The sequence below is a fragment of the Peromyscus maniculatus genome, chromosome X, assembly GCF_049852395.1.
Source record: "Peromyscus maniculatus bairdii isolate BWxNUB_F1_BW_parent chromosome X, HU_Pman_BW_mat_3.1, whole genome shotgun sequence".
Classification (NCBI taxonomy): Eukaryota; Metazoa; Chordata; class Mammalia; order Rodentia; family Cricetidae; genus Peromyscus; species Peromyscus maniculatus.
The window spans coordinates 135,426,422-135,451,148 of NC_134875.1; the positions used below are offsets into that span (position 1 = coordinate 135,426,422).

General features: G+C 41.0%; 1 protein-coding gene across 2 annotated transcripts in view; it reads left to right on the forward strand.

Moving 5' to 3' along the window:
* Clcn5 (chloride voltage-gated channel 5) overlaps positions 1–24,727 on the forward strand; it is a 160,284-nt gene that overhangs the window by 81,869 nt on the left and 53,688 nt on the right. For both annotated transcript variants that reach the window (XM_006995055.4, XM_015988602.3), the window contains one exon: positions 23,084–23,230. In XM_006995055.4, coding sequence (XP_006995117.2) covers positions 23,084–23,230 — 147 coding nt within the window. The remainder of the gene's footprint in view (positions 1–23,083; positions 23,231–24,727) is intronic.

Consider the following 24,727-nt stretch of genomic DNA (forward strand, 5'->3'; position numbering starts at 1 on the left):
TGTAAAGGACCGAGCACCTCTCTGTCCTCCTTCTGTGTGTTCTACGGAAGCACATGGGCCACCACTTCTATCTGGGATTCTGAGCTTGGCTCCAAGTGTAGAGTTGTAAACAAGACATACTCGGGCCTTGCCCTTGTGGGGCTTACAGCTGAGGTAGAAGAAAGGAATTCTTTACCAGCTGTTGCCTTTACATGATTTAAGAGTGCATGGGTCACAGTATGGACTTCTTATTTCCACTGCGATTTTGCAGTCACACATGGAGTTATGAAGGAGAGATCAGTGTTTGTCTGGGTAGTCATAAATGACACTACACAGAACAAGACTCTATTGCATTTGTTACACACATGCATGTGTGTGCACACTCATACACACAGACAGGGCAGGTACCTGAGCCTTCTTGCCTGCTCCCCCTCTCGAATCCTTGGAACCTAGGTGTGAGTGCTGCTTTAGTGCAACACACCTGTTCAAGGATTCAAAGAGGCTGAGCCTTTTCTGCGTGTGAAAGGCCCGTACCTGTCCATCACACCTGCCACATTTCCTTCTCCTTTCCACCATGTGATTTTGTTTTTAGGTGCCAGACCTTCTGCACATTCTCTGATGGGATAATGAACTTCATCATGTCCTATAGACTTCTGTTGGGGCATGAGCTTTTTCGATTCCCAGCTTGCTATGTGTCAGATCATGCAATGAGGAGCACACATTAGGTTTGTTACCTTTGGTGATAACCTCTGTTCCACAACGTTTGAATTTAACAAAGGCATTGGAAAGAAATGGAGTGTCCCCATCCACTGTACCCTCTTTTAACATGTGTGTGCATCCCAGCCTTCTTGCTACCTTCCAAACATGCATCAGGCCCACAAGACTCTCAAGTATGATTTGGGAAAGATACTATTTTGCATACATAGAGATTTTGTCTGAGAGACTATGTCCATCTAAACTTTTCTTGGGGGCAGATGCATATATAAATCTCAGAAGGGGTGTCGGTATAGGTGGTGATGCTTTGCTGGACAAGGACAAGGAAAGTTAAATATTATGTACAGAACCACACAAACAGGGTCCTCTGCTCTGCTCATCATCTCTAATCCTTTGTCCCTGGGTGAAAATGCTATTTGTATGCAATGCACCCGGGCAAGGATTTGGAGAAGGTGAGCCTGATCTTCACAGAGGACAGGAGATCTGTGCGTCATGTCTCATCTGTTTGATGCTTGCCTGCTTCCTTTACATCTTTTCTCCCTCCTATCCTCTTTCCTTCTACAAATCCAATGGGCGTGGTACCTGGAAGAATGAATGTGACAAATTTGGCCTCTCCTTACCTGGATTTTAAAGGTAGAACTTTGTCACCACCTATGACCCCCAACAGGTATTGGGAACAAATGGGCGCATAGTAAACTCTGTATCAACACTCTGTACATTGCACGTAAGTGCAAGGCTTTTCCTTCTAGCTCTCACAGTGATCCCTGTAAGGGAAACTCTCTTTAGTTCAACTCTGGGCGGATGCACTGGACAAGAGGAGTAAGCCTTCTTGTTGAACCCACATGCCAGGAGCATGGCTGCAGGAATCTTTGGGGGCTCTCACCTTTCTAGCCCTTGCTACTTGGGTGAGTGTGCTTTGTGAATGCAGTGCACCTGGGCACGGGTTCAGTGAGAGTCATCTTCACATAGGACAGAACCCACCTACAGCCTCCGTCCACCATTTCTTTGTCTATTTGTTGGGTATGGCAGGTACTCGGCTGGGTAGTGGTCTGCAGGAGAACGAGCCACAGGTGGTTCCTTCCTCTAGGGAGCAAATGGTTCAGGAAGAGTAAGCTGCTTCACACTCACCATGCTTGCATGGGTGGACCACAGCCTGGGACTTCGTGCACACTGTCTGCATGGATTCTTCCGTATTTTAGCACAATCCCATATAAATGCACTGTAGGCAGAGGAAAAGATTCACAAACTTATGCCCACTGCATGGATCATCTGACCTGGTTCGTCAGCTACATTAATCCTTAGCATAAATGCTGTTTTAAGTGGTAAGTCCTGTCCAATGAATCCAAAGGAATGGCACCTTACCTACACTTTAAGGGACAGAGCTCGTATATGCCCACACTCCTGTTCCTTTTCCTTCTTTTCACAAATATTCTTGTATCTACTAGATGGTAGGAGCTCTGTTGGTCACAGTGGATGTAGCAAGAATCAAAATGGACAGAGGTGCTACTCTATTTTCCTCTAGAAGACTAATTAACATACCAAGATCCTTGAATGTTATGGACTCAGAGGCTGCTGTCTAAAAGAATGCCTGAGATCTCTATATTCTTTTCCATTTTGTGTGAATGACTTTGTGCAGGGTCTGATAGATGGGATTTCTCAAACTGTCCCCCCTCCCATGCTCCCAGGTATACCTAAACACATGGGCCTGTGTGAAGAGAACTCATTCACTCACAGGAAGCGGGAATATGGAACCTATTGTGCTATCCCTCTCCTGCTCTCAGCATGCAGACCAGCAGACTGAGGGACTTTCTGTCTACCACCACCACCACCACCACCACCACTCCCATTTGGAGACAAGATCTTACTGTGTGCCTCTGTCCCTCGAACTAACTCTCGCATGTCTACCTCCCTAGGGCATCCTTGACTACACAGAGTTGCAGGCTGGCCTGGGCAACATGAGACCCCAAAAGAAAAGTGAATTTCATCCACTCATCCATGTTAGAAAGGGTAGTTTTATATCACATTTTTATTCAGATGAGATATTGCTAAGTAGTCTAGACTGGCTTGGAACTTGTTTTATATTCCAAACTGGCCTTGATCTCCTGATTGATCCACCTGCCTCAGACTCTGAGCACTGGGATTACAGATGTGTGCCGCTGTGTCCAGATGCTTCATGTTTTGAATGACAATTTACATTGGTGATTCTGAAAGTGTGATCCCTGAACCAGCAGCATCATGGGAAATGGTTCAGAATATGGAATTCCACTCCTGACGACCTATCAAGTCATAAAACATAGTTTCTATTCATTTTAAGCCTTCCAGTTGATTCTGGTGATATTCAAGTTTTAGAATCACTGAATCAAGTCAGGTGAGGGGATGGAAAGAAAAGCACTCCCCTCTTTCTCATATATGTTCATGCAGGCTGTCAAGGAGAACCTCATCTCACCCCCCCTACCGTCTCACCCCCACACTTGATGAGGACATGGAGGTAAATAATCCTCTTATGCAGCCCTGCTGGTAAAGCAAGCTCAGATCTCCCTAGGAAACCTCTGTGGGCTCCCACAGTGTACAATGAACTCGCTCCTTCTCCCCTACCCATTGCATATTGGAGTTGTGAATTCTCAAAACACCTCCTATGTGCATGGATTACAGGAGAGTGAGCCTTGTCTTCATGAGTCTTCTACCAGATAATTCAATTAGCATGTGTCTGTTGCTCACTCTTGCTGTACCCTGTATGGTGCTGCGGGTGTTCTGCTGAGGAAAGTAGCTTTCTCCAGGACTTCTCTCCAGAGGAGAGATGTATGGTGAAAGGTGGTTTCCTACTGAGAGAAGAGTCATTCAGGGAGCTAGGAGCTAAGCTTTCCCATTCTCTCCTACATGTACATGTCCCATGTGCATGCACATGTGTGATATATAGAAGTGTAGAGTAGATGTGTTTCTCTGAAAACTTAAAAGGCAGGAGAGGAGACATATCATACCTATGCTTGTCTGCAGGAGTGTGAACTTTCCTCCTACACAATAAAATTCATATCTGTTATTTGGGTGTCTAAACCCCTTGCCTGTTCTTAAAGCCCTGGCATGAATATTGCCTGTGTGTTTTTTTTTTAATTTGTTTGGCTTTTGAGACAAAATCTTGCAATATAGTCTGGCTGGCTACAATTCCCTAATATTCCCGCTTTGGTCTCCTGAGTGCTGCTAGTAGAGGCCTGTACCATTTTGCTTTGCATGAATGATCTTCTCAGTGCATTGGGCTTATGCAAAGATATCCTGAGCCTTGCCTATGTATAGGAAAAGCCCATGCACCACTTCTCTTTATTTTTCTTGTTCCTTTAATGGGTCACTTGTATTTGTATTTTGTTCTGGCCATCCATCCCTCTAACATATTTATTGAATTCCTGCTGTTTTTAGTGCTACAGTGAGCTAAGCTGCCTGCGATGTCCCCTTTACTGTGTATTGGGCCTATGGAGCTTAAACTCCCTCAAGACACCAGATTCCTGTGGGTAAATGAGCTCAGGCTATGAAAATGGAGGCTATTTTTCATCTGTCCACACATATACATATAGTGTGTACCTGTGTATACCCATGTGATACATACATTCACACAGAGCCTTTTGCTTCTCTCTCTCTCTCTCTCTCTCTCTCTCTCTCTCTCTCTCTCTCTCTCTCTCTCTCTCTCTCTCTGTTGTCCTTGTCATCTAGATATGAGTGTTGTCTTGGTGAAGCACCTACTCTAGGACAGTAAGAGGGGCTTTTTACTTCTTGGAGAAGATCAGTTACCTGTGAATCAATGCTTCCTCCATTCTCCCTCCTCAAGTACAGATTGAGCACTTAGGATCTGCTGACACGGTGCCGAGCAGGTGGTAGTCCCCAAGATAGGCTTTCTTCTCTTACCCTCAAAAGAGATGGGTAGGGGAATGGGATTTCCAGTTTGAAGTTGGTGGTGAGTCACACGATGTGACTTTTTATCTACTGAAACATATACAAAGTGTAAGACTTCTCATTCTTGATCTCAGATAGGTTAATAGTACAGCATATCTTCTGCATACTGAACACTCAAGGTCCTGATCCTTCTCCCCTGCTCCCCCTCTCTAATCCTTGCTATCTGGGTGCTAGTGCTATCTCAATGCAATGCACCTGGGCAAGGGTTCAGAGAAGGTGAGCTTATCTGCATCAAGAAGGACAGAGACCCTGTGTGTCAGCCTCTCCCTCCCTCCCTCCCTCCCTCCCTCCCTCCCTCCCTCCCTCCCTCCCTCCCTCCCTCCCTCCCTCGTGTAAATAGTTGTTTGCATGACTCATGTATATCAGGAAAGCTCCTAACAATATTTAAGAAATCCCAGGCACTCTGGTGGTCTTCTTTATAGACTAAATATCATAAAACCTTCAGATCCGTTTCCCTACTTCCTTTCAGCCTAGAGGTGAGCATTGTCTCACATGTGGTCTCCAGCTAAGGACTCACTAGCAGGACGGGCAACTATGAGATTTGCCTTCTTCCCTTCCCAATGTCTAGTAGCGTAGGCTACTGGCTTTAAGTCCCTTGTGTAGGCAAGGATCTCTCAGTCCTCCTGGCTCTCACCCCTAGCCCTGCCCTCACAGGGTACTTTAAAAACCACATTGATTTCTTTTATCTTATGAGCATGTATGTGCACCATGTACATGGCTAGTGCCTGCAGAGGCCAGAAGAGGTGGTTGGCTCTCCTGAACTGGAGTTACAGGTGGTTGTGCACTACCATGTGGATGCTGGGAACTGAACACAGGTTCTATTGGGAGAGCAGCAAGTTCTTTTAATGGCTGGGCCATCTCTCCAGCCCCCTTACAGGGTGCTTTTTAAAATCAGTATTTCCTTATGATTAAACCTCTCTTTGGTCTACTTAAGTCTTTTTTTAAACAGAATTATTTTTTGGGGAGTAGTTTTAGGTTTACCAGAACAGCTGAGGGGAAATCAAAGTTCCCATATGCTTCTCACACCAGCGTTCCCTGTTCTCGTGTTAGTGTTACACACTTGTTACTAATGATGGACCAATGTTAATACATTGTAATATGTTGCAAAAGTCCATAGTTTATATTAGAGCTCTTTTTTATTTCTTGCTTATTTGAGATATTGTCTTGCTATAGGGCCTAGCTGGCTTGGACCTCAAGATCTTCCCGTGTCAGCTCCCTGCGTTTAGAGGCACATGCCATCTTTTTTTTTTTTTTTTTTTTTTTTAAAGATTTATTTATTTAGTACACAGTATTCTGCCTGCATGTGTCCCTGCAGGCCAGAAGAGGGCACCAGATCTCATTACAAGTGGTTGTGAGCCACCATGTGGTTGCTGGGAATTGAACTTAGGACCTCTGGAAGAGCAGTTGGTGCTCTTAACCTCTGAGCCATCTCTCCAGCGCCCCCCCCCCCTTTTGAGGTAGGTTCTCACTAGGTTGTCTAGTGTAGACCAGAGCTTTTGGGCTTGAGCTAGCCTTCTTAAGTATTTGGACACGTAGGAAGGCACAAGTGTGCTTGGCAGGGTTTCCTCCCATGTTGTATATCGTATGGGTCTAGACAAATATATAATAAAATATATCCACCACCTACCATTATAGGATATTCTGTGCCCTGCCTGTTCATTGTATTCTCCTCTCCTACCATAAATCCCTTGAAGCCACGCTCATTTTATTGTCTCCACAGTTTTGCCTTTTTTAGAACATACATCATTGGAATCACAGTGTCATCTTTTCACAAGGTCTTCTTTTACTTATTTTTACGCATTTCAGGCTCCTTCGTGTCTTTTCATGGTTCATGGCTCCTTTTTATGAAGTGTTGTATTTGATTTGCTGAGGATTTCTCCAATCTTTTCACATCCATGTTAAATAAGCGACATTGGTTTATAGTTTCCTTAGAATTTCTTTTCGTAATTTTGGTAGTAGGTTAATGCTGGCTTCATAGAATGAAGAAATTGTAGAGAACTAACGTGATTTTGGCTTGAATGTGTAGTATAGGAGAATACACTGGTGAACTCATTTGTGTATTCTGGTTTGGAATTTTATTACTGATCCAGTTTATGTAAATCATATAGGCCTGTTTAATGATCTAGTTTTTCAGTGGATTGTACTTTTGATGGATTATTAGTTTATTTTATCTAGGCTATAATAAAGTGTGTAGACACAGAACTGTTAGTATATAGCTTAGGCTGGTCTTGAACTTCCTATGTAATCCAGGTTGGCCTTTACCTCAATGACTCCCTTGCTTCAGCCCTCCAAGTTCTGGGATTTCAGGCATGTACCACCATACCAAGCTTTTATTTTGGCTTTGATATTAGTGATTTGTATCTTTTTTTATTGGTTGATCTGATTAGGAGTTTAATAATCTTTTCAAAGAACAAAGTTTTTATTTTGTTGACTTTTTCTGTTGATTTGTTAGTCAGCTTTCCATCACTGTGACAATACGTAGAGGAATCAACTGGAAGGTTTGTATTTCAAAGATTTCAGTCCATAGTGGGTTAACTCCATTACTTTTGAGCCCAAGGTAAGGCAGAGCATCATGGCATGTAACACCTGGTAGAACAAAACTGCTCCTCTCACGATGGCTGGGGAACAGAGAAAGCGAGGAAGGGACAGGATCAGGATATACGCTTCCAAGGGGTAGGCTCGGTTCATAGAGTGCTTGCTTCGCATGCAAGATGGCCTGGGTTCAACCCCCAGAACTGAAAAGAAACGATGTATTCTTCCAGGACATGGAGTGAAGTAGGCCCACCTCCTACAGTTTCCATTACCTCTCAGTAATGCCATCAAGTATAAATTCATTGATGACTTAATCTGTTTGTAAGGTCGGAGTCTCCAAATCCATACACCTTGCAAAAGCTCCACCTCTGAGTACTCCTGCTTTGGAAGTCAGGCTTCCAACAATAAGCTTGGGGAAGCATTTCAAATGCAAACACTCAGTTTGTTTTAGTTTGTTCTACTTATACAGTTCGTTCTATTTTCCTAAAGTAGAAATATGATTGATTTTTACGTATTTCGGCTTTGATTTGACTTATCTATCCAGTATGAAAAGTATAGTTTTACGACGTCCTACAATTTTTTTCTCTTCTCTCCCTCCTTTCATTTTGATTTTTTGTAGTTTGGCGTATATATCTAGATATAGGCTTTTTGTGTGTGTGTGTGGGGGGCATTTATCCTTTTCAGTGTATTTTGAGCTTTCTGGACTTACATTTGATCATTAATTTTAGGAAATTCTTGGTCATTATTATTATTTCTCTCTCTCTCTGTGTATGTGTGTGTACACGCCTATGCACACATGTAGAGGCCACAGGAGGACATAGAGTCATATTCTTTCACTCTCCCCCTTACTCCTTTCAGACACTGAAACCTGAAGCTTGCTGTTTTGGCTAAGGAGGCTGGTCAGCATGACCCAGGATCTGCCCATTTCTGTCCCCCAACGCTGGCCTCTAGCCGTGCACAGCCATACCCAGCTCTTTCACATGGATGGTGGAGATTTGAATTCAGGTCTCGCTGCTTGCTGCAAGCACTTTTACCTCCTCAGCCCTCTCCCCAGTTCAAGTCATTATTATACCATTCTGATCATTGTTGTGGTTCATAGGTGTCCTAGCTGGTTAGAACTGTTGGTTTCTTCCCTCCCGTGGAAACTTGCTTGACCATTTAGTGTGTTCATTGCAGCTCTATTCATAATAGCTAGGGAATGGAAGCAACCCAGATATCCATCAACAGATGAATGCATAAGAAAAATGTGGTACATATACATAACAGAATATTAGTCTGCTGTGAAAAAAAATGAGATCATGAGATTTGAAGGTAAATGAATGGAACTGGAAAAGATTATCCTGAGTGAGGTAACTGTCTCAGAAAGACAAACATTGTATGTTCACTCTCATATATAGATCTAGCTTCAAATCTTTTGCATGTTTAACTTGGAAAACAAGTGGAAGCCTGGAAACTAGAGGAGCCCTTTAGAAGCTGGGGCAGGTTAAGAGAGGGAGGATAGTAGATTATAGGTAAAATGAAACCAGGGAGGTGGAATACTGGGGATGTAAAGGCTTAAAGCAGGGAGAGGTGAAGGACTATGGAGAGTTGTAGGGAGTGGAGTAGAGAGCTAACCCAATGGTTATAATGGTGTATAAAGCACTGTGTGGAAACCTACTGTCTCCCAACTCAATTAAAAAATGACTTGAATGATTGTAGAATACACGGGAAATGAAAGAAATGGGAGCATGCTGAGAGTAAAGGAATAAACAGGGATGGGGGAGGGGAAGGAGATAAAGGAGTAGTGGGTAGGTTAACTAAAACTAATGATGCATTGAAAAAGCCTTGTGGAAGCCCACGAAGCTAATTTCAACATTTGACTTAAAAACAACAGTTCAAATGGAATTACTCTGTGGATGGACAATGCTGCTCTCAGACTACATTGTTATTAAGTGCGAGGCATGGGATGCCTCTCTGTGAGTTATATGTTCATGTATGGGATAAATATGATATTCTGTGTTCTTTTAAAATTTATTGTATTTTACTTATTTACTTTTTTTGACATGGTCTTGCTCTGTAGCCCAAGGTGCACTAGAACTCACTATGTAGCCCAGACTGGCCTTGAACTTGTATGGACCCTCATGCGTCTTTCTCTTTGGTTTTGCGAGACAGGGCCTTGATATGTACCCCAGGCTGGTCTTGAATTCCTGGCAATCCTCCTGCCTTAGCCAGAGTGCAGGATGTGTTATCACACCTGGATTTGTGTTCTCTTTATGATCTTTTTAAAAGTCTGGCATTTTTGTAGTATAGTATATGTTCTAATGCCATGTTTTCCTTTGTAATGTCTGGCATTTCCTCAATTACTAAGTTAAAAGTGATTCTTATATTTGTTTTGCTTCTGGTTTATAAATATTTTTTCTGATATTTTTGATCCATTGTTATAATCTTTTTTTTTTTGGAGACAGGGTTTCTCTGTGTAGTTTTGGTGCCTATCCTGGATCTCGCTCTGTAGACCAGGCTGGCCTTGAACTCACAGAGATCCAGCTGGCTCTGCCTCCTGAGTGCTGGGATTAAAGGCGTGTGCCACCACTGCCTGGTTATAATCTTTTCTTAATCCAATGCCAGTAAAATGATTATCATTTCTCTTTCTTCCTTCCTCTCTCCCTTTGTTGGTTCCTTCTTTCCATTCTGTCTCTTTTTCTTTCTTTCTTTCTTTCTTTCTTTCTTTCTTTCTTTCTTTCTTTCTTTCTTTCTTTCTTTCTTTCTTTCTTTCTTTCTTTCTTTCTTTCTCTCTTTCTCTCTTTCTCTCTTTCTTTCTTTTTTTTTTGTTTTTTTCAAGACAGGTTTCCCTGTTTAGCCCTAGGTGTCCTAGAACTTGCTCTGTAGGCCATGATGGCCTTGAACTCACAGAGATCCATCTACTTCTGCCTCCCAAGTTCTGGGATTAAAGGAAGACATGTGCCACCCACTGTCTGGCAGATTATCATTTCTTTATAGAAGATTAAAATCTATAAAACTAAGCCTGTCATATTTTATTGAAGAAAGTACATATATTAATATCTTTGCCTACTTACTCACTTAGATGATTTTCAATAGCATGATATCAAGGTATATAAAGGTTGCCATGGGACCTTTAGTTTAGAATATAAATCTAAGCCAGTCACAATGGCACACACTTGTAATACTAGCTACTTAGGATGCTGAAGCAGGAGGACCATGAGTTCCAGGCAAGCCTGGTCTACATAATGAGTTCTGGGTCAGTCTGGGCTACAAAGAAAGCCCTAACTCAAGCAAAACAAAGTTATCATATATAGATATAAAATAATTCAAGTGAGATGATTTTATTCTTGCTATATTTAGGGTTTGGGTTTTTTTTGTGTGTGTGTGTGGGGTTTTTTTTGTCTTTTTGTTTTTTTTTTTTTTTTTTTTTGGTTTTTCGAGACAGGGTTTCTCTGTGTAGCTTTGTATCTTTCCTGGATCTCGCTCTGTAGACCAGGCTGGCTTCCAACTCACAAAGATCCGCTCGCCTCTGCCTCCCGAGTGCTGGGATCAAAGGCGTGCGCCACCACCGGCCGGCAGGTTTTCTAATGTATTGGCTGTGTCATAACCAGAAGACAGCATTTCACAGCCCTTCTTCTTATCTTCTGACTCTTACATTCTTTCCACTCCCTCCTTCATTTTGTTCCTTAGAGACTGGTATAAATGTTCCTTGGGAGATGAAAACTTATTTACAAGCACTTTGGGCAGTTATGTATCTCCATATTCATTACCATTTGTTGTGAAGAGAAAGTTTCTCCAATTAAGACTGAGAGTAGCATTTGTTTGTGGATATAGAGATATATATTTAGAAGGCAGCTTGATGATATGTTAATTTAGCTAAATAGTGTAAGTTCCCCCATAAGGCACGAGACTGCCTAAGCTATGGCTATATGTAAAAAATACAGCTATTAAGTGTATTATTTAACCAGGCATGAATTCCCTTTGGGGGAGCAGGCCTCAGAACCAAGCAGAGAGTGCTTTTTCAATCTTGCCTGGTAGGTTGTATTGTACTTCCTAGGGTCCTTACCTGGGTAAGACCATCATGTCTCCTCCCTGCCCCAACAGTCTACATTGAAGTGTCTTTCATGTTGAGAGCTGGCCAGCATGGAGGAAGCTTCCAGCTCAGTTATTGTTTGATTTCTCTGTATTACACACAGGTCTCTGGTGTCTTCAGCAATGGGTTTTTATCAACTAGTTCTGGTGGGCAACCAAAAGGTATGGCAATAGCCTGTATTGTTTTGGGAGCCTCTATGACCTCCTTGACCAACAGCTTATGAGGAGGTACTCCACACCTTGGACTGTTTATTAGAGATAGCATTAGTCAGCCATGCAGGGTATCACCCTTTATATTTTTAGTTGGCTTTCTAAGTAGTATGTTTTCATATAAATAGATACATACCATTCATTTTGGTTAGCCCTCTCTTCCCATCTCTTTGTCTCTCCCATCCCCTGCTCTCCCCTTCTTAAATTTCCTCTCTGTTTTTATATCACCTGTGTTCTGTTATGTCTTCTCTCTTGAAACATGTTCTACTTCAACGACCCTTTTCTAGTTTTCTGGCTTTTGCAGCTATCCTAAGTTAAACACAGAAATCTAAAGACTAGAAGCTAGGATCTGAATATGAAGGAGAATATGTCATGTTGGTCTTTCTGGGTCTGGGTTACCTCACTCAGTATAATTGTTTTCGTTCCATCCATTGACTTGCAGGTTTCATAATTTCATTTTTCCTTACAGCTGTGTAAAATTTCATTGTGTGTGAGTACCACATTTTCATTTTCCATTCACCTGTTGCTAGATGAGAGGCAGTCTCCATTACTTAGCTATTGTGACTAGAAGAGCAATGAACATTGTTGAGGAGGTATCTCTTTAGGAGGTTCTGGAGTGCTTTGGGTATATGTTTAGGAGCAACACAGCTGGCTCATTTGATAGAATGGCTTTTAGCTTTTTGAGGACCCTCCATACTGATTTCTATAGTGGCTGCAATAGTTTGCACTCTTAGCAGTGAATAAGGGTTGTATTTTCTCAATCCTCTCCAGCATTTGTTATTATTTGATTTCTTTAGGATAGCCATTCTAATTGGTTATGAAATGCGACCTCAAGGAAATTTTAATGTGTATTTCCATTATGGCTAATGATGTTGAATGATTTAAAAAAATGTTTATTAGTTACTTGTATTTCTTCTTTTAAGAATTATCTGTACAGATTCATGGCCCATTTTTTTAATTGGGTTGTTTGTCTTCTTGATGTTTAGTTTTTTGAGTTCTTTGTATATTCTAGATATTAATCCTCCATTGGATGTTTAACTGTCAAATGCAGAAGTTCATGCAGCTGAGGATAAACTCTTGAACCTTCTACCTTACTCACCTACAGTTGTGGTGGCATTGTGTTCCCCAAAATATTGTGTACCTTAATAAACTTATCTGGGGTCAGAGAACAGAAAAGCCACTAGTTAGGCAGTGATAGCACACACCTTTAATCCTAGCATTCCAGAGGCAAAAATTCATCTGGGATCTCTGTGAGTTCAAGGCCACATTGGAAACAGCCAGGCATGGTGACTCACGCCTTTAATCCCAGGAAGCAAGCTTTTAATCCCAGGGAGTGATGGTAGAAAGCAGAAAGGTATATAAGGTGTGAGGACCAGAAACTAGAAGCATTTGGCTGGTTATCCATTTGGCTGGTTAAGCTTTCAGGCTTTGAAGCAGCACAGTTCAGCTGGGATTCATTCTGGATGAGAACTCAGAGGCTTCCAGTCTGAGGAAACAAGACCAGCTGAGGAACTGGTGAGGTGAGATAGCTGTGGCTTGTTCTGTCTCTCTGACCTTCCAGTATTCACCCCAATAACTGGCCTCGGGTTTGATTTTATTAATAAGAACTTTTAAGATTCCTGCTACATACAGTGCTAGGTTTCCAGGCATGTAATTACAGGCTTGCCTTCTTGTTTTAAGAGAAATGATATTTTGATTATTGGATTAAATTCCAGTATTCTACATCATGTCTTAAAAAATCCTCTACATAGACTATTTTCAATGTTTTAATCCAGAATGAAAGTAAATTAAAAATCTGTTCTTGATATATGCTTGAGCTAATCATGAATTTAATTTTTTTCTGTTTTTGAGGTTCTTTTTCATTTTTCCTTTTTGAAACTGGGTCTTGTTGTATAACCCAAATGAGTCCCAAACTTGGAGGGATCCTTCTGCCCCAGTCTCCCAAGTCCTGAGATTACAGTCATAGCTTACCACACTCGGATGAATTTGACCCTTTGATCTGTTTTAAGACCTTTTGTTGGTCATGTTGGCATTCTTCTTTATAAGGGCGGAAGGATTTCTTCTGGCTTATGTTCTGAAGGGATCATTTCATCTTGGTCAGGAAGGCATGGCAGCAGAGGAATCCACCAGTTGTTCACACTGTATCTGTCAGATAACGGATGCTGACATTCTTTCCTGTGATTCCAGGCTTGCATTCCTGAACTAATTCCCTCTTAGATAGAGCAGGGAAGTCTTTCAATGAGATTTGATATGTGGTTTCTCAAAGTTGATTTATGAATTTTATATGTAGTTTTCAAAGTGGAAAGGATTTATAAACAGTGTTGTCTTTGTCATGCCTGATATTCTTGATCTTCTAGGGTGCTTTTCTAGATACTTCATTGCCACAATTAATTTCTGCTTTCTGAGATTGCTTCTTACCGTGGATCTCACCACACTTGCCTCCAACTCAGTATCCTCCTTCCTTAGCCTCAGCTCTGGTTTTACAGCCACATTAGACTATCCTCAGCTCATTTGTCGCACTTTTGAAACTCTGTGTAACAGAACATATATTATTATATCCGAAGAACTTTGAGATAAAACTAAAGAAAAACTAGTCTTCTAAGAGAAGATAGCATATTGTTTTAATTTATCTGAAGTTTTAAAGCCATTTTGAGGAAATCATCTAGAGTATATCCTGCTTATTCATCTGTTGGGAACGATCCAAACACTATAGATCTAGGTTGTCCATTCTTTGGAAAGTATTCACAGAAAAGATTAGCTTGTCATTTGCTGCATTTCACAACTGTCTCTGGCTGATGTGACTTCTTCCTCCTTCTTATCAGTTGTTGTGCAAGTACAGCTTCTCCCAGCTTAGCTCTTTCTCTACATCAGCAGTTTGTACAGTGTGGTATGTGGGTTCCCGAGACCTTTGTGGGGGTGGCTACAAGGTCAAAAGTATTTTCATGGTAGTGTTTAGACATTACTTGTGTTTTCAACTTAAGCATACATTGGAATATTCTATAGGCTAGTTTATGTATGGGAAAATGCTGTTATCTTTCAAAATTTATTGATGTTAATGTATTGAGTTAAGTGTTAGTGTATTTTATTTGCTTATTAATTAATCATTTATTTATTTAGGCAGGGACTCCAAGAATGGCATGTATCCCAGGATGGCTTCAGAACCATAGCAATCCTCCTGCTTTATCCTCCTGATTCCTGGGATAAGAGATTTGAACTATTGCACTCAGCTTATTACATTTAAATAAGTGAATAAATATATATTTTAAACATTTATTAGTTTTCACTTTATACGGTAATTATCTATAGATATAATCCACATAAGTCAAAGCTATTTAGAGTCCTCAATAATGTTGAATCCTAGAGGGATCTTGAGATGAAGACATTTGAGAATTGCTGCTCTAGTACTGCCTGTTTACACTTCCCATCATTTCTCAAGCCCCTGCTCACTTGTGAGGATGGCCCTCCAATGAGGACCACATTGTGAGGAGAAGAAGCACAGTGATTTTCTCCTGGGGATTCATACTTGCAATTCTGATAGGTTAAGGCAATCCTTTGGATTAAAGGTCATCCTAGACCTCTGAAATAAGCATCTTTATGTCATCTCAGAGATTAACATCAGATATCCAGAGTTCATTTGTGCTTCTCAAAATATGACAATTAAAACAGCAATTGGAGTATAAACTAGAGTGTTTTTGAGCCCTCTGTTTGTGGCAGGCACTGGAGAACACAGGTTTTATGTAACCTTATAATAGAAGGATATTGGAGCCTAGAGGGCCCTTCCTGGATTTTTATGTTCTTGTGTTCTTGAACAAAGATTTGGACAGAGATACCTGGATAATAACAGAAGAAGACAGTTTATTGAGCGAAAAGGGCCTTCAGAGAGTATAGGTGGGCCAGAGCTGGAGAAAGTCTAATGGTGACTGCTATACAAACGGTTAAAATTTTTAATTTTTAATCCCTGTACCAGAGGCTTTTGGGTCCTTTGCACAGCACACACATTTTTTCCACACAAGTTCTGTTACAAGTTGGGTTTGATGCAGAGGGGTTTCTGGTTGTTTTTTTTTCCCCTGTGTCATGTCCTAAGCTTGATACCTCTGAAACTTCCCCCTCTCTGACCCTTTCTCCTTCCTCAACTCTGGTTTTGAATAGAGTCGGCATATAGCAGATCGTTTTCCGTCTGTGCCGCCATTGCTTTCATGATCACATCTTAAAATTTCATTGTAAACAATATTCTTTATTGTTTTATTTAAAATGCATGCAATGCCTCTTTTCCTGTGTCTTAGTTGCTTTTCTGTTGTTGTGAAGAGACACCATGGCCACTTATAGAAGAAGGAGTTTATTGAGGCGTACAGTTTCAGAGGTTGAATTCATGAACATTATGATAAGGGAGCATGGCAGCAGGCAGGCAGGCATGGCTCTGGAGCAGTGGCTGACGTCTTACATCCTTGGTGCATAAGCAGGAGGCAGAGAGATAACTGTCAGTGGTATGGGCTTTTGAAACCTCAAAGCCAGCCCCTAGTGACACACCTCCTCCAACAAGGCCACACCTCCTAATCCTTCCAAACATTTCCACCAACTGGAGACCAAACATTGAAATATGTGATTCTAGCTGGGGCGGTGGTGGCGCATGCCTTTAATCCCAGCACTCAGGAGGCAGAGGCAGGCGGATCTCTGTGAGTTTGAGGCCAGCCTGGTCTCCAAAGTGAGTTCCAGGAAAGGCACCAAAACTACACAGAGAAACCCTGTCTCGAAAAACCAAAGGAAAAAAAAAAAAGAAATATGTGGTTCTAGGGGCCCTTTCTAATTTAAACCACCACACCCTGCTTCCTCTAACCACATTCTCCATTTTTCATATTTACAATATTTGGCACCTGTACTTACCCAGAATGTCATTTGCAGGCCAAGAAATATTTTAGTGGAACAAAAGTGAGAACTGGAAAAATCTATTGCTTCTCTTTGCATGTTAGTGCTGAAATCTATGCTATACTCAGTCTTTTTATTTAAGGGGTCATTTGTGCTGTTAGCTCACTCACATGTTGGCTTATATATTTGTTTTTGCTAAATAAGTATAATGGCTGGTTTTGTGTGTCAAATTGACACAAGCTAGAGTCATCAGAAGAAGGAGCCTCAGTTGAGAAAATGCCTCCAGTGATCAATGGGGGAGGAGCCAGCCCATGGTGGATAGGGCCACATCCCAGGGCTGGTTGTCCTGGGTTCTATAAGAAAGCAGGCTGAGCAAGCCATGGGGAGCAAGCCTGTAAGCAGCACCTCTCCATGGCCTCTGCATCAGCTCCTGCCTCCAGGTTCCTGCCCTGTTTGAGTTCCTGTCCTGATTTCCTTCAGTGATGAACAGTGATATGGAAGTGTAAGCCAAATAAACCCTTTCCTCCCCAACTTGCCTTTTGTTCATAGTGTGTCATCACAGCGATAGAAACCCTAAGACAATAACTTAGTTGATATGGGAATATTAACTTATTTGAATCAGCATGTATGAGTACTCAGTAAAACAGGATGACAGTAAGTTATACCACAAACTAACACCACCCAGTCCACACCCACCAGCTGGCTCTTGTCTTGGTCTTAGCACAAATTCTGGGAAGATATACTCCTCCTTTCTTTTTTCCTCTTCCTCTTTTAAAAAATTAATTCTTTCTTTTTTATATGATTATAATGTAATTATATCATTTCCCCTTCCCTTTCCTCCCTTTAAATCCTTCCACATATATCTCTGCTCTCTTTTCAAAAATATGTCCTCTTTTTTCATTAGTTGTTGTTACATACACATACATATTCCTAAATACATAAATTCAGTGGTAAGTTTTAATGTCAGTGGCTTCAATTCTCCAATCAAAAGACGGTCTGACTGAATGAATCAAGAAACAAAATCCATCTTCCTCTTTTAAGGAAATCACCTACATTGAAGCTAGAAGTAGCAAAGCTGCTTCTGCCTCTCTCTTTTGTATCATACAGCCACACTTGCTTCCCAGAATGGGGTTTTTATCATTCTGCTCTTTGGAAACCACCATGACTCCATTTGGTTCCCCAAGCCCTGCAGTTTCTCACAGACACTGTACCTGTATTCTGGTTAAGAGTAAATGCTAGACAGACATGGATCACCAAGGCCCGGATCACTTCATTTCCTGGGCCTGAAATAGCCTCTCTCCTCCATGAAGGCTTCTTTTTTTTTTTTTTTTTTAGCTTCCGAGCTTCCCTCCATTCTCCAAATGCCAACTGTATCTTGTTCTAACAGTCCAGCACAGCTGTTGTGTCATTTAAGGCTCTCCCCACCTAGATCATAAATTCCTGAAGAGTTAGCGACAGAGTCATGAACTCGTTGTGTATGCACAGCTCCCTTCCCTGTTAGTGCAAGGTAAAGATTTGTTAAGTGTCGGCCATATACATGTGCTGATGAGCTGTTACCCCTCCCCCTCAACTGCTGTAAACGTTTATTGAACACCTATGCCGAGACACCATGAAATTGCTGAGACAACATAAATGGGGCACAGTATAATCACAAGACTGAAGTAGAAGAGATTATGCAGTCAACATGGCAGTCTGAACAAAGGGAGTATTGAAGGAAAAGCCTGTTTGAGCTGGTCTTAGATGGATTCAATATCATTTCACCAGACTGAAAAGGAATGGGCTTGGGGATAGGCAGGATTCCACATAAAGCAGCTGGCTTTTGTAGAGAAACAGGCAAAAAAGTACAGTCATTCCTCCATCTCTATGGAGAATTGGTTCAGAGCCCCTCCTCAAGATATCAAGTTCTTTATATAAACTGACATACAGTATTGCATGCAACCTATATACATTTTTCTTAATCCACTTTCAATCCTCTCTAGATTGTTTGTGATATTTAATACATGCAAATGCTATGAAATCATTTGTTACATTATATTGTTTAGGTAATAATAACAAGAAGTAGAATTCTATTTCATCACCATAGAACTGATATTTTTTAAAACATTTTTGATCTGTAGTTGTTGAACTGGCAGACACAACACTCATGGATACGGAGAGCTAAGCTGGTGTGCGCTGTTTGAGGTATAACCAATTTGTGGGAGTAACAGTGGGCATATGTCAGTGCTGCTACCCCAATACCAACCACATAACACTCTCCCCACTTTACCTCTCCTTAGCCTTCTATGCCTGACAAGGTCTACCTGCAACAGCAGAACTAGATGGGAAAATCAACAAATCAACCCCCCTTAGGTTATTCCTGGCGTGCCCCAAATTCAGCCTGTCTTCTCGCTTGTAGCCACCTACAGCTTTGATTTATTCCAGATATACCATTCTTTGGACTGAACCATCCTAGTGGAGTCACAAGGTATTATGGAAAGATCCTTGGGCTTGGAGTTCAAATATCAGCTTTAAAAATATTATTTGTCGTTTGTGTGTATATGATTTTAGGGCTGACCAGTTTGTGTTGGGTAACCAACAGACCCAGCAGGTTGTATTTATATAATTGTGCACATATGTAACCAGTTTGAGAGTGAGGGGCACATGGGAGGGGTTGAGAGGACGAAAGAGAAGGGGGAGGTGATATCATTGCATTTCAATGAAAATATGTTAAAAGACAAGCGAAAATTAATTAGTTCATTGATTCGTTTTGTGGTGCTGGGGCTTGAATCTAGAACCTCACTTACCTATGCAAGTGCTGTACCACTGAGATGTGTTCTCATCCCTTCTAATACTTTTTCTTTTGAGACACACCGCACTCAGTTTTCCAGTCTGGCTTTGAACTTACTCTCTAGTGTCTACAGGCTTTGCATTTGCAATCCTCCTGCTGTCTGAGGTAGCTGGGATTACAGGCTGCAACCACCTGGCTCAACTCAAGTGTCAGCTTGAAAGGATTTTGTTTATCCGTTCTGATGCTTTATTTGTTTTTCTTTTGAACATCTTTATGTCTGCAAAATAAGTGTAAGTGCTGTATCCAAATAAATTATCCACAGTCACCTTTCTGGCTGGTATTTCCTTTGTTGCGCTCCCACTCATTCATCCGTTTTGCTTGGTTCACTGTCTTTCTGTGCATTTACTAAGGCAACATTCTATAATACAAACATTGAACCAAATGGCCGCTTCAGGAGCACTTTAATATGAGCTAGCTCAGTTTAGCTGGGTTTTTCCATGTCAGTGGCTTACAGGAAAGGCTTTGTAAGGTCCCTGTGGGGAAACTGAGAAGTTTTCCAGTTACTCCTTTGTTGGGTCTTCTCTGGTGTATTATTTTGTTCTGATGACTTCTCAGCACACTAGCTGCACACATCTGAAACTATGAATACAGGATGCATTCCAAAGCCAAACATAAATTATTTTTGGACTTCCTATACTGTCTTTCCATGATTTGTATGGTTAGTAAAGTTACTGGAACTGGGGATTTTAAATCACATTTGGAATGGAACATATAACCACAGGGAAAGAAAGAAGGAAAGGATTCTGTCACAATTACAAATTCTTTGGCTTTCTTTCAGAGGTATCCACCATATGGGCCCCCCAGGAATTTAATGTTGCCCCCCCCCCTCCTCCTCCTCTGGCTAAGTCTCATGTATCTCGTACTGGTCTCGAACTCTGGATCCTCCTGCCTGGTTTTCCTAAGTGCTAGAATTAATGACCTGTGCTACCATGCCTAGCTTCATTTAATAAATTTAAATTGAGTTACTTTGTTAGCATTTTTTTCCTCATCAGCTAAAAGAGGCTTTGTTTCCAGTTGAGAGTTTTAGAAATCTAGAAAACCTCACTAATTGAGATTGAGGATGTTTTTGTAGATTCATTGAAAATGTCAAATTCTACGATCAAACAGCTACTAAGTATAAATACTGATGACACTTCAATTTAAAAGGAACGTGTGTGTGTGTGTGTGTGTGTGTGTGTGTGTGTGTGTGTGTGTGTGTGTGTGTGTGGCGGGAGGGGGGGGAGGCAAGGATCATGCCTTCTGGGATTTTATGATTTGTGTGTAGATGAGTGGTTTTCCTGCTGTGTTTTCAGTCTTGTTGACTTTGAAGTGGCAACAACAAAAGTGGCATTCTTAGGAAGGCAGGAAGAGGTAAGCAGGATCTGTGGATACACATTTAATACCCATGGTCAAAAATGCTGGAGAGTAATAGAGCATGATGGTACATGCCTGTATTCTCACTAAGGAGACTGAGGAAGGATAATTACAGGTTCAAAACCAGCCTGGGCTACATAGTGAGAACTCTGTCTCAAAATTTACAACACAAAACCAGAAATGCTTGGGACCAGAAGTTTCAGATTTTGAAATATTTGCATATATAGTAAGATGTCTTTGAGATAAGACTCAAGTCTAAATATGATACTAATTTGTATTATATGTAGATTTTTCATAGCTCAGAGGTCATTTTATACACTATTTTAGTACACTTCATTTGACTGCAACCAATCAGAGGAGACCTCATGTGGGATTTCCATTTCTGGAATCTTGTTGGAACTCAAAATGTTGAACATTTTGAAGCATGTAAAATTTTTGGATCAGTATTAGTCAATGTACAGTAGGTTTCCTTAAAGGATGAACTAAAGTAAATGAATCTTTTATCTCAGACAGATGGGGAGCTGGGATCAAGTTTAAAGTACAGGGGTTATTTATTTTCTGTTTTGAAAGTTCGTTATTTCTGTAGAAAACCTGTGCATGTAGCTGAAGTAGGTTAGGGAATCACCCCTAAGTGGTATGAGAAGGTTTGTGGCTTGGGGTGTTGGAGTCTATACACATATGCATGTAACAACAATTAATGAAAAAGGAGGCCATGAATTTGAAGGAAAGCAAGGTGGAGCCAGCATGAAGAAGTTCCTACTGAAGAACTTTTGGGAAATTTGAGCATGAAAATGACAGCAATGGGTTTTGAGACATTGCTTAAACAAGTATACTGCTTACATGCAAATACATAATGGTTAAATTAAATATTTTATAAGAAAGAGTTCATTAGTACCAAAATATCACATCAGAAACTAATCACTGTTACAAACCGACATTCTGTTGTTGTACCTCTTAGTAGAGACCTAATCCCAGTACTTACAAAGCAGAAGCAGAGAGATCAAGAGTTCAAGGCTATCTTCAGCTACATAGTAAGTTTGAGGTTACCCTGAATTAAGAACTTATATCCTAAAAAGTGGGAGATTGCCTACAAAATAATTGTGACTTATAATCTTCAAAACTGTCAAGATCATGAACTTCAAGAAAGGGCCCAAGAAACCATCACACATGGGTACCTTTCTGTCACTTTTCAGTAAGTTTATAGTTTTTTGAACATTTGGAGACAATCTTTAATCAAGGCTTGCCTGGAAATCATGGCAATTGTTATTTTTCCTAATTTTGAAACCCTCTAAGATTAGTTGAAAAATTACAGAAATGGGAAAGAGCTAGCAATCAGTAAAGAGATATTTGTTTGAATAAATTCACTAAAGTAAAATTCAGAGCAAATATAGAAAAACACAGCTATCAGAGAAAATCCATAGTTAGGTGTTGTAGCTCAGTCATAGCATGTCTGAGGTCCTGAATGCCACCCTTAGCATTACATTCCCCCCACCAATACTGATGGAGTTAAAGATTCAATACCATATTTCCAGAACGGGGGTGTGTTCTAGAGGAACAGAAGCAATAGGATGAATAATAAGTATTAAAGGGGATTTATTAGATTGGCTTACAGGGTAAAGTCTGGATAGTCCAAAAATGGCTGTTTTACATCTTACAGGCTGACAATCTGGTATTTGCTCAGTCCAGGAGGCTAAGCTGGATATCTCAGCAGTCCCAGTCTGGCATTGAAGGTCTGGAGGATTCCTGGAAAGCTACCGGTCTTCGGTCTATGTTAGATATCCGAGGAATCTGGGTCCACTATCAGCGAAGGAATGTAGCAGTTGTAGCATCAGAATAGATGAACTTGCCAGCCACAGTGAAGGCAAACAGGCAAAAAGCCAAGTTTCCTTCTTCCATGTCCTTATGTGGGCTGCTACCTGAGGGTGCCACCCACATTTAGGGTGGGTCTTCTCACTTCAAATAATCTGATCAAGAAAATTCCTCACAGAAATGCCCAGAGGCTTACCTTTTAGTTGATTCCAGTTCCAGATCAAATTGACAACCAAGATGAACGATGGTTAATGATATGATGACAGAGAATGTGTTTTATAAGAGTGAAAGTCACGGTTTAAGCCGTCACCCTTGATTGTAGCTGTGAAATATATTTTTGTTTTTTTAAATTTCTTTTTAGATCTTTACATCTTATTTTATCTGTATAAGTGCTTTGTTTGCATGTATGTACATGTACCACCACATCATGCTTGGTTCCCACACAGGTGAGAAGAAGGTATTGGTTTCCCCGAAACTAGAGTAGTAGATGGCTGTGAACTACCATGTGGGTGCTGGGAACCCGACTGAGGTCCTCTGCAAGCACAAGTGTTCCTAACCACTTAGCCATCTGTTCAGCCCCAACTGTTGTATATTGTATGTGCATGCCTATGGGCCTGTCTGCTACTAAGTAAATAGTAGTAAGTTTATAATGCATAGTGTGAGTGCTTTGAGAAATAATAAGCTGTGAAAGTGAAATAAGCCCTGAAGTTGGCACAATGAAAAAGAAAAATCTGTCAGGGGCTAATTGTTCATTGTGATGAGCCTGGTGTTTGTTTTTCTACACAGGAGCCATGGATAACAGAGGCTTCCATCAGGGGAGTTTTAGTAGCTTCCAGAGCAGCTCTAGCGATGAAGACTTGATGGACATCCCTGGGACTGCTATGGATTTCTCCATGAGAGACGATGTGCCTCCTTTAGATCGAGAAATAGAAGGTACTATTATTGCTAGTTTTCCAAATATTTGTAACTTGTGTACAGTAGGCACACAGCCTTGCAACTTTTAATACATTCTTCTTACCAACACACTGGCAGGATATTGAATTGTCTGGACTCATAGAAAAATTCCTTCTTGATATTCCTTTGATTTTAGACTTCTGTCCCCTCTAGTCCTTGATATCACTGATCTTTTCTCTGTCCTAGTCATTTTTTGTTTTCCTTTGAGGATATCACATCACTGGAATTTATATTATTTTACTTTGTGTGGGGGGTATGGAGAGGGTGGGACATGCATGGGCCATAATGTGCGTGTAGAGGACAGAGGATAACTTCAGAAATCAGTTCTTACACCATGTAGGTTCTATGGATAGAACTTAGGTTGTCAAGCTTAGCAGCAAGTGTCCTTCCCCACTCAGTCATCTTACCAGTCCCCTGTCCTGTGTCCTCTTTTGAGACTGAATTCTTTTGCTCAGCTCAGTGACTTGGAAATTTATCATTTTCTTGCTGCATGCATACCCAGGAGTGGGAGCCTTGAACCTCGGGGTAAATGTGTATTTGATTTTAAAAGAAAATGCCAAAACACTGTTCAAAGTGCCTGTGAAATTTTGCATCTGAACTAGCTCTATAAGAGTGTTCTGTGTGTTCTACATCTTTGGCAGCTCTTGTTGTTATCGGTAATTTTTATTTCAGCTTTCCTAAAAAGTATGTACCATTATCTCATTTGTCAGGCTTATATATCCTCTTTGGTGAAGTAGGTGCTCAGATCTTACCCACTTTTTAAAATTGTATTTTCATTAGCAGGAAATCATCTGGAAAGTTAAGTGATATCCCAATGGTTATTTGATTACCTCCTTACATTAGTATTTCTAAGGCTGCGTACAGTGCATGGTATGGCTGTGCTTTAAGTTCATGTAACCAAGCTTCATCGATACACATTTTAGTTACTCTCCTCTTTTGTTATTCCAAGTAATGCCACAGTGAACCACTATATAGTCTGTCTGTCTGTCTCTGTCTCTGTCTCTCTCTGTGTGTGTGTGTTAGTTACTTATCTGTTGCTATGACAAAACACCATGATCAATTCAACTTACAAAAGAAATGTTTAATCAGCCTCCAGCTTCAGAAGGTTAGAGTCCATGATGGTGGAGCAAAGACATGGTGTTAGCAACAGCTGAGAGCTCTCATCTTGATCCACAAGTAGGAGGCAGAGAGAGGGGGTGGTGCAGAGAGACAGAGACACAGAGACACAGAGAGAGACACATGCACAGAGACAGGGAGACAGACAGAAAATTGGGAGTGTTTTGGAAACCTTGAAGCTCACCTCCTGTGACACACCTCCTCCAGCAAGGCCTTACCTCCTAATCCTTCCCAATAAGCTCCACAAATTAGGGGCCAAGCATTCAAACACATGAGTCTATGACGGCCATTATTATTCAGACCACCACAGTGTATACGTGTATCTTTTAAGCATATGAGAGCATTTTTATTTCATGACTG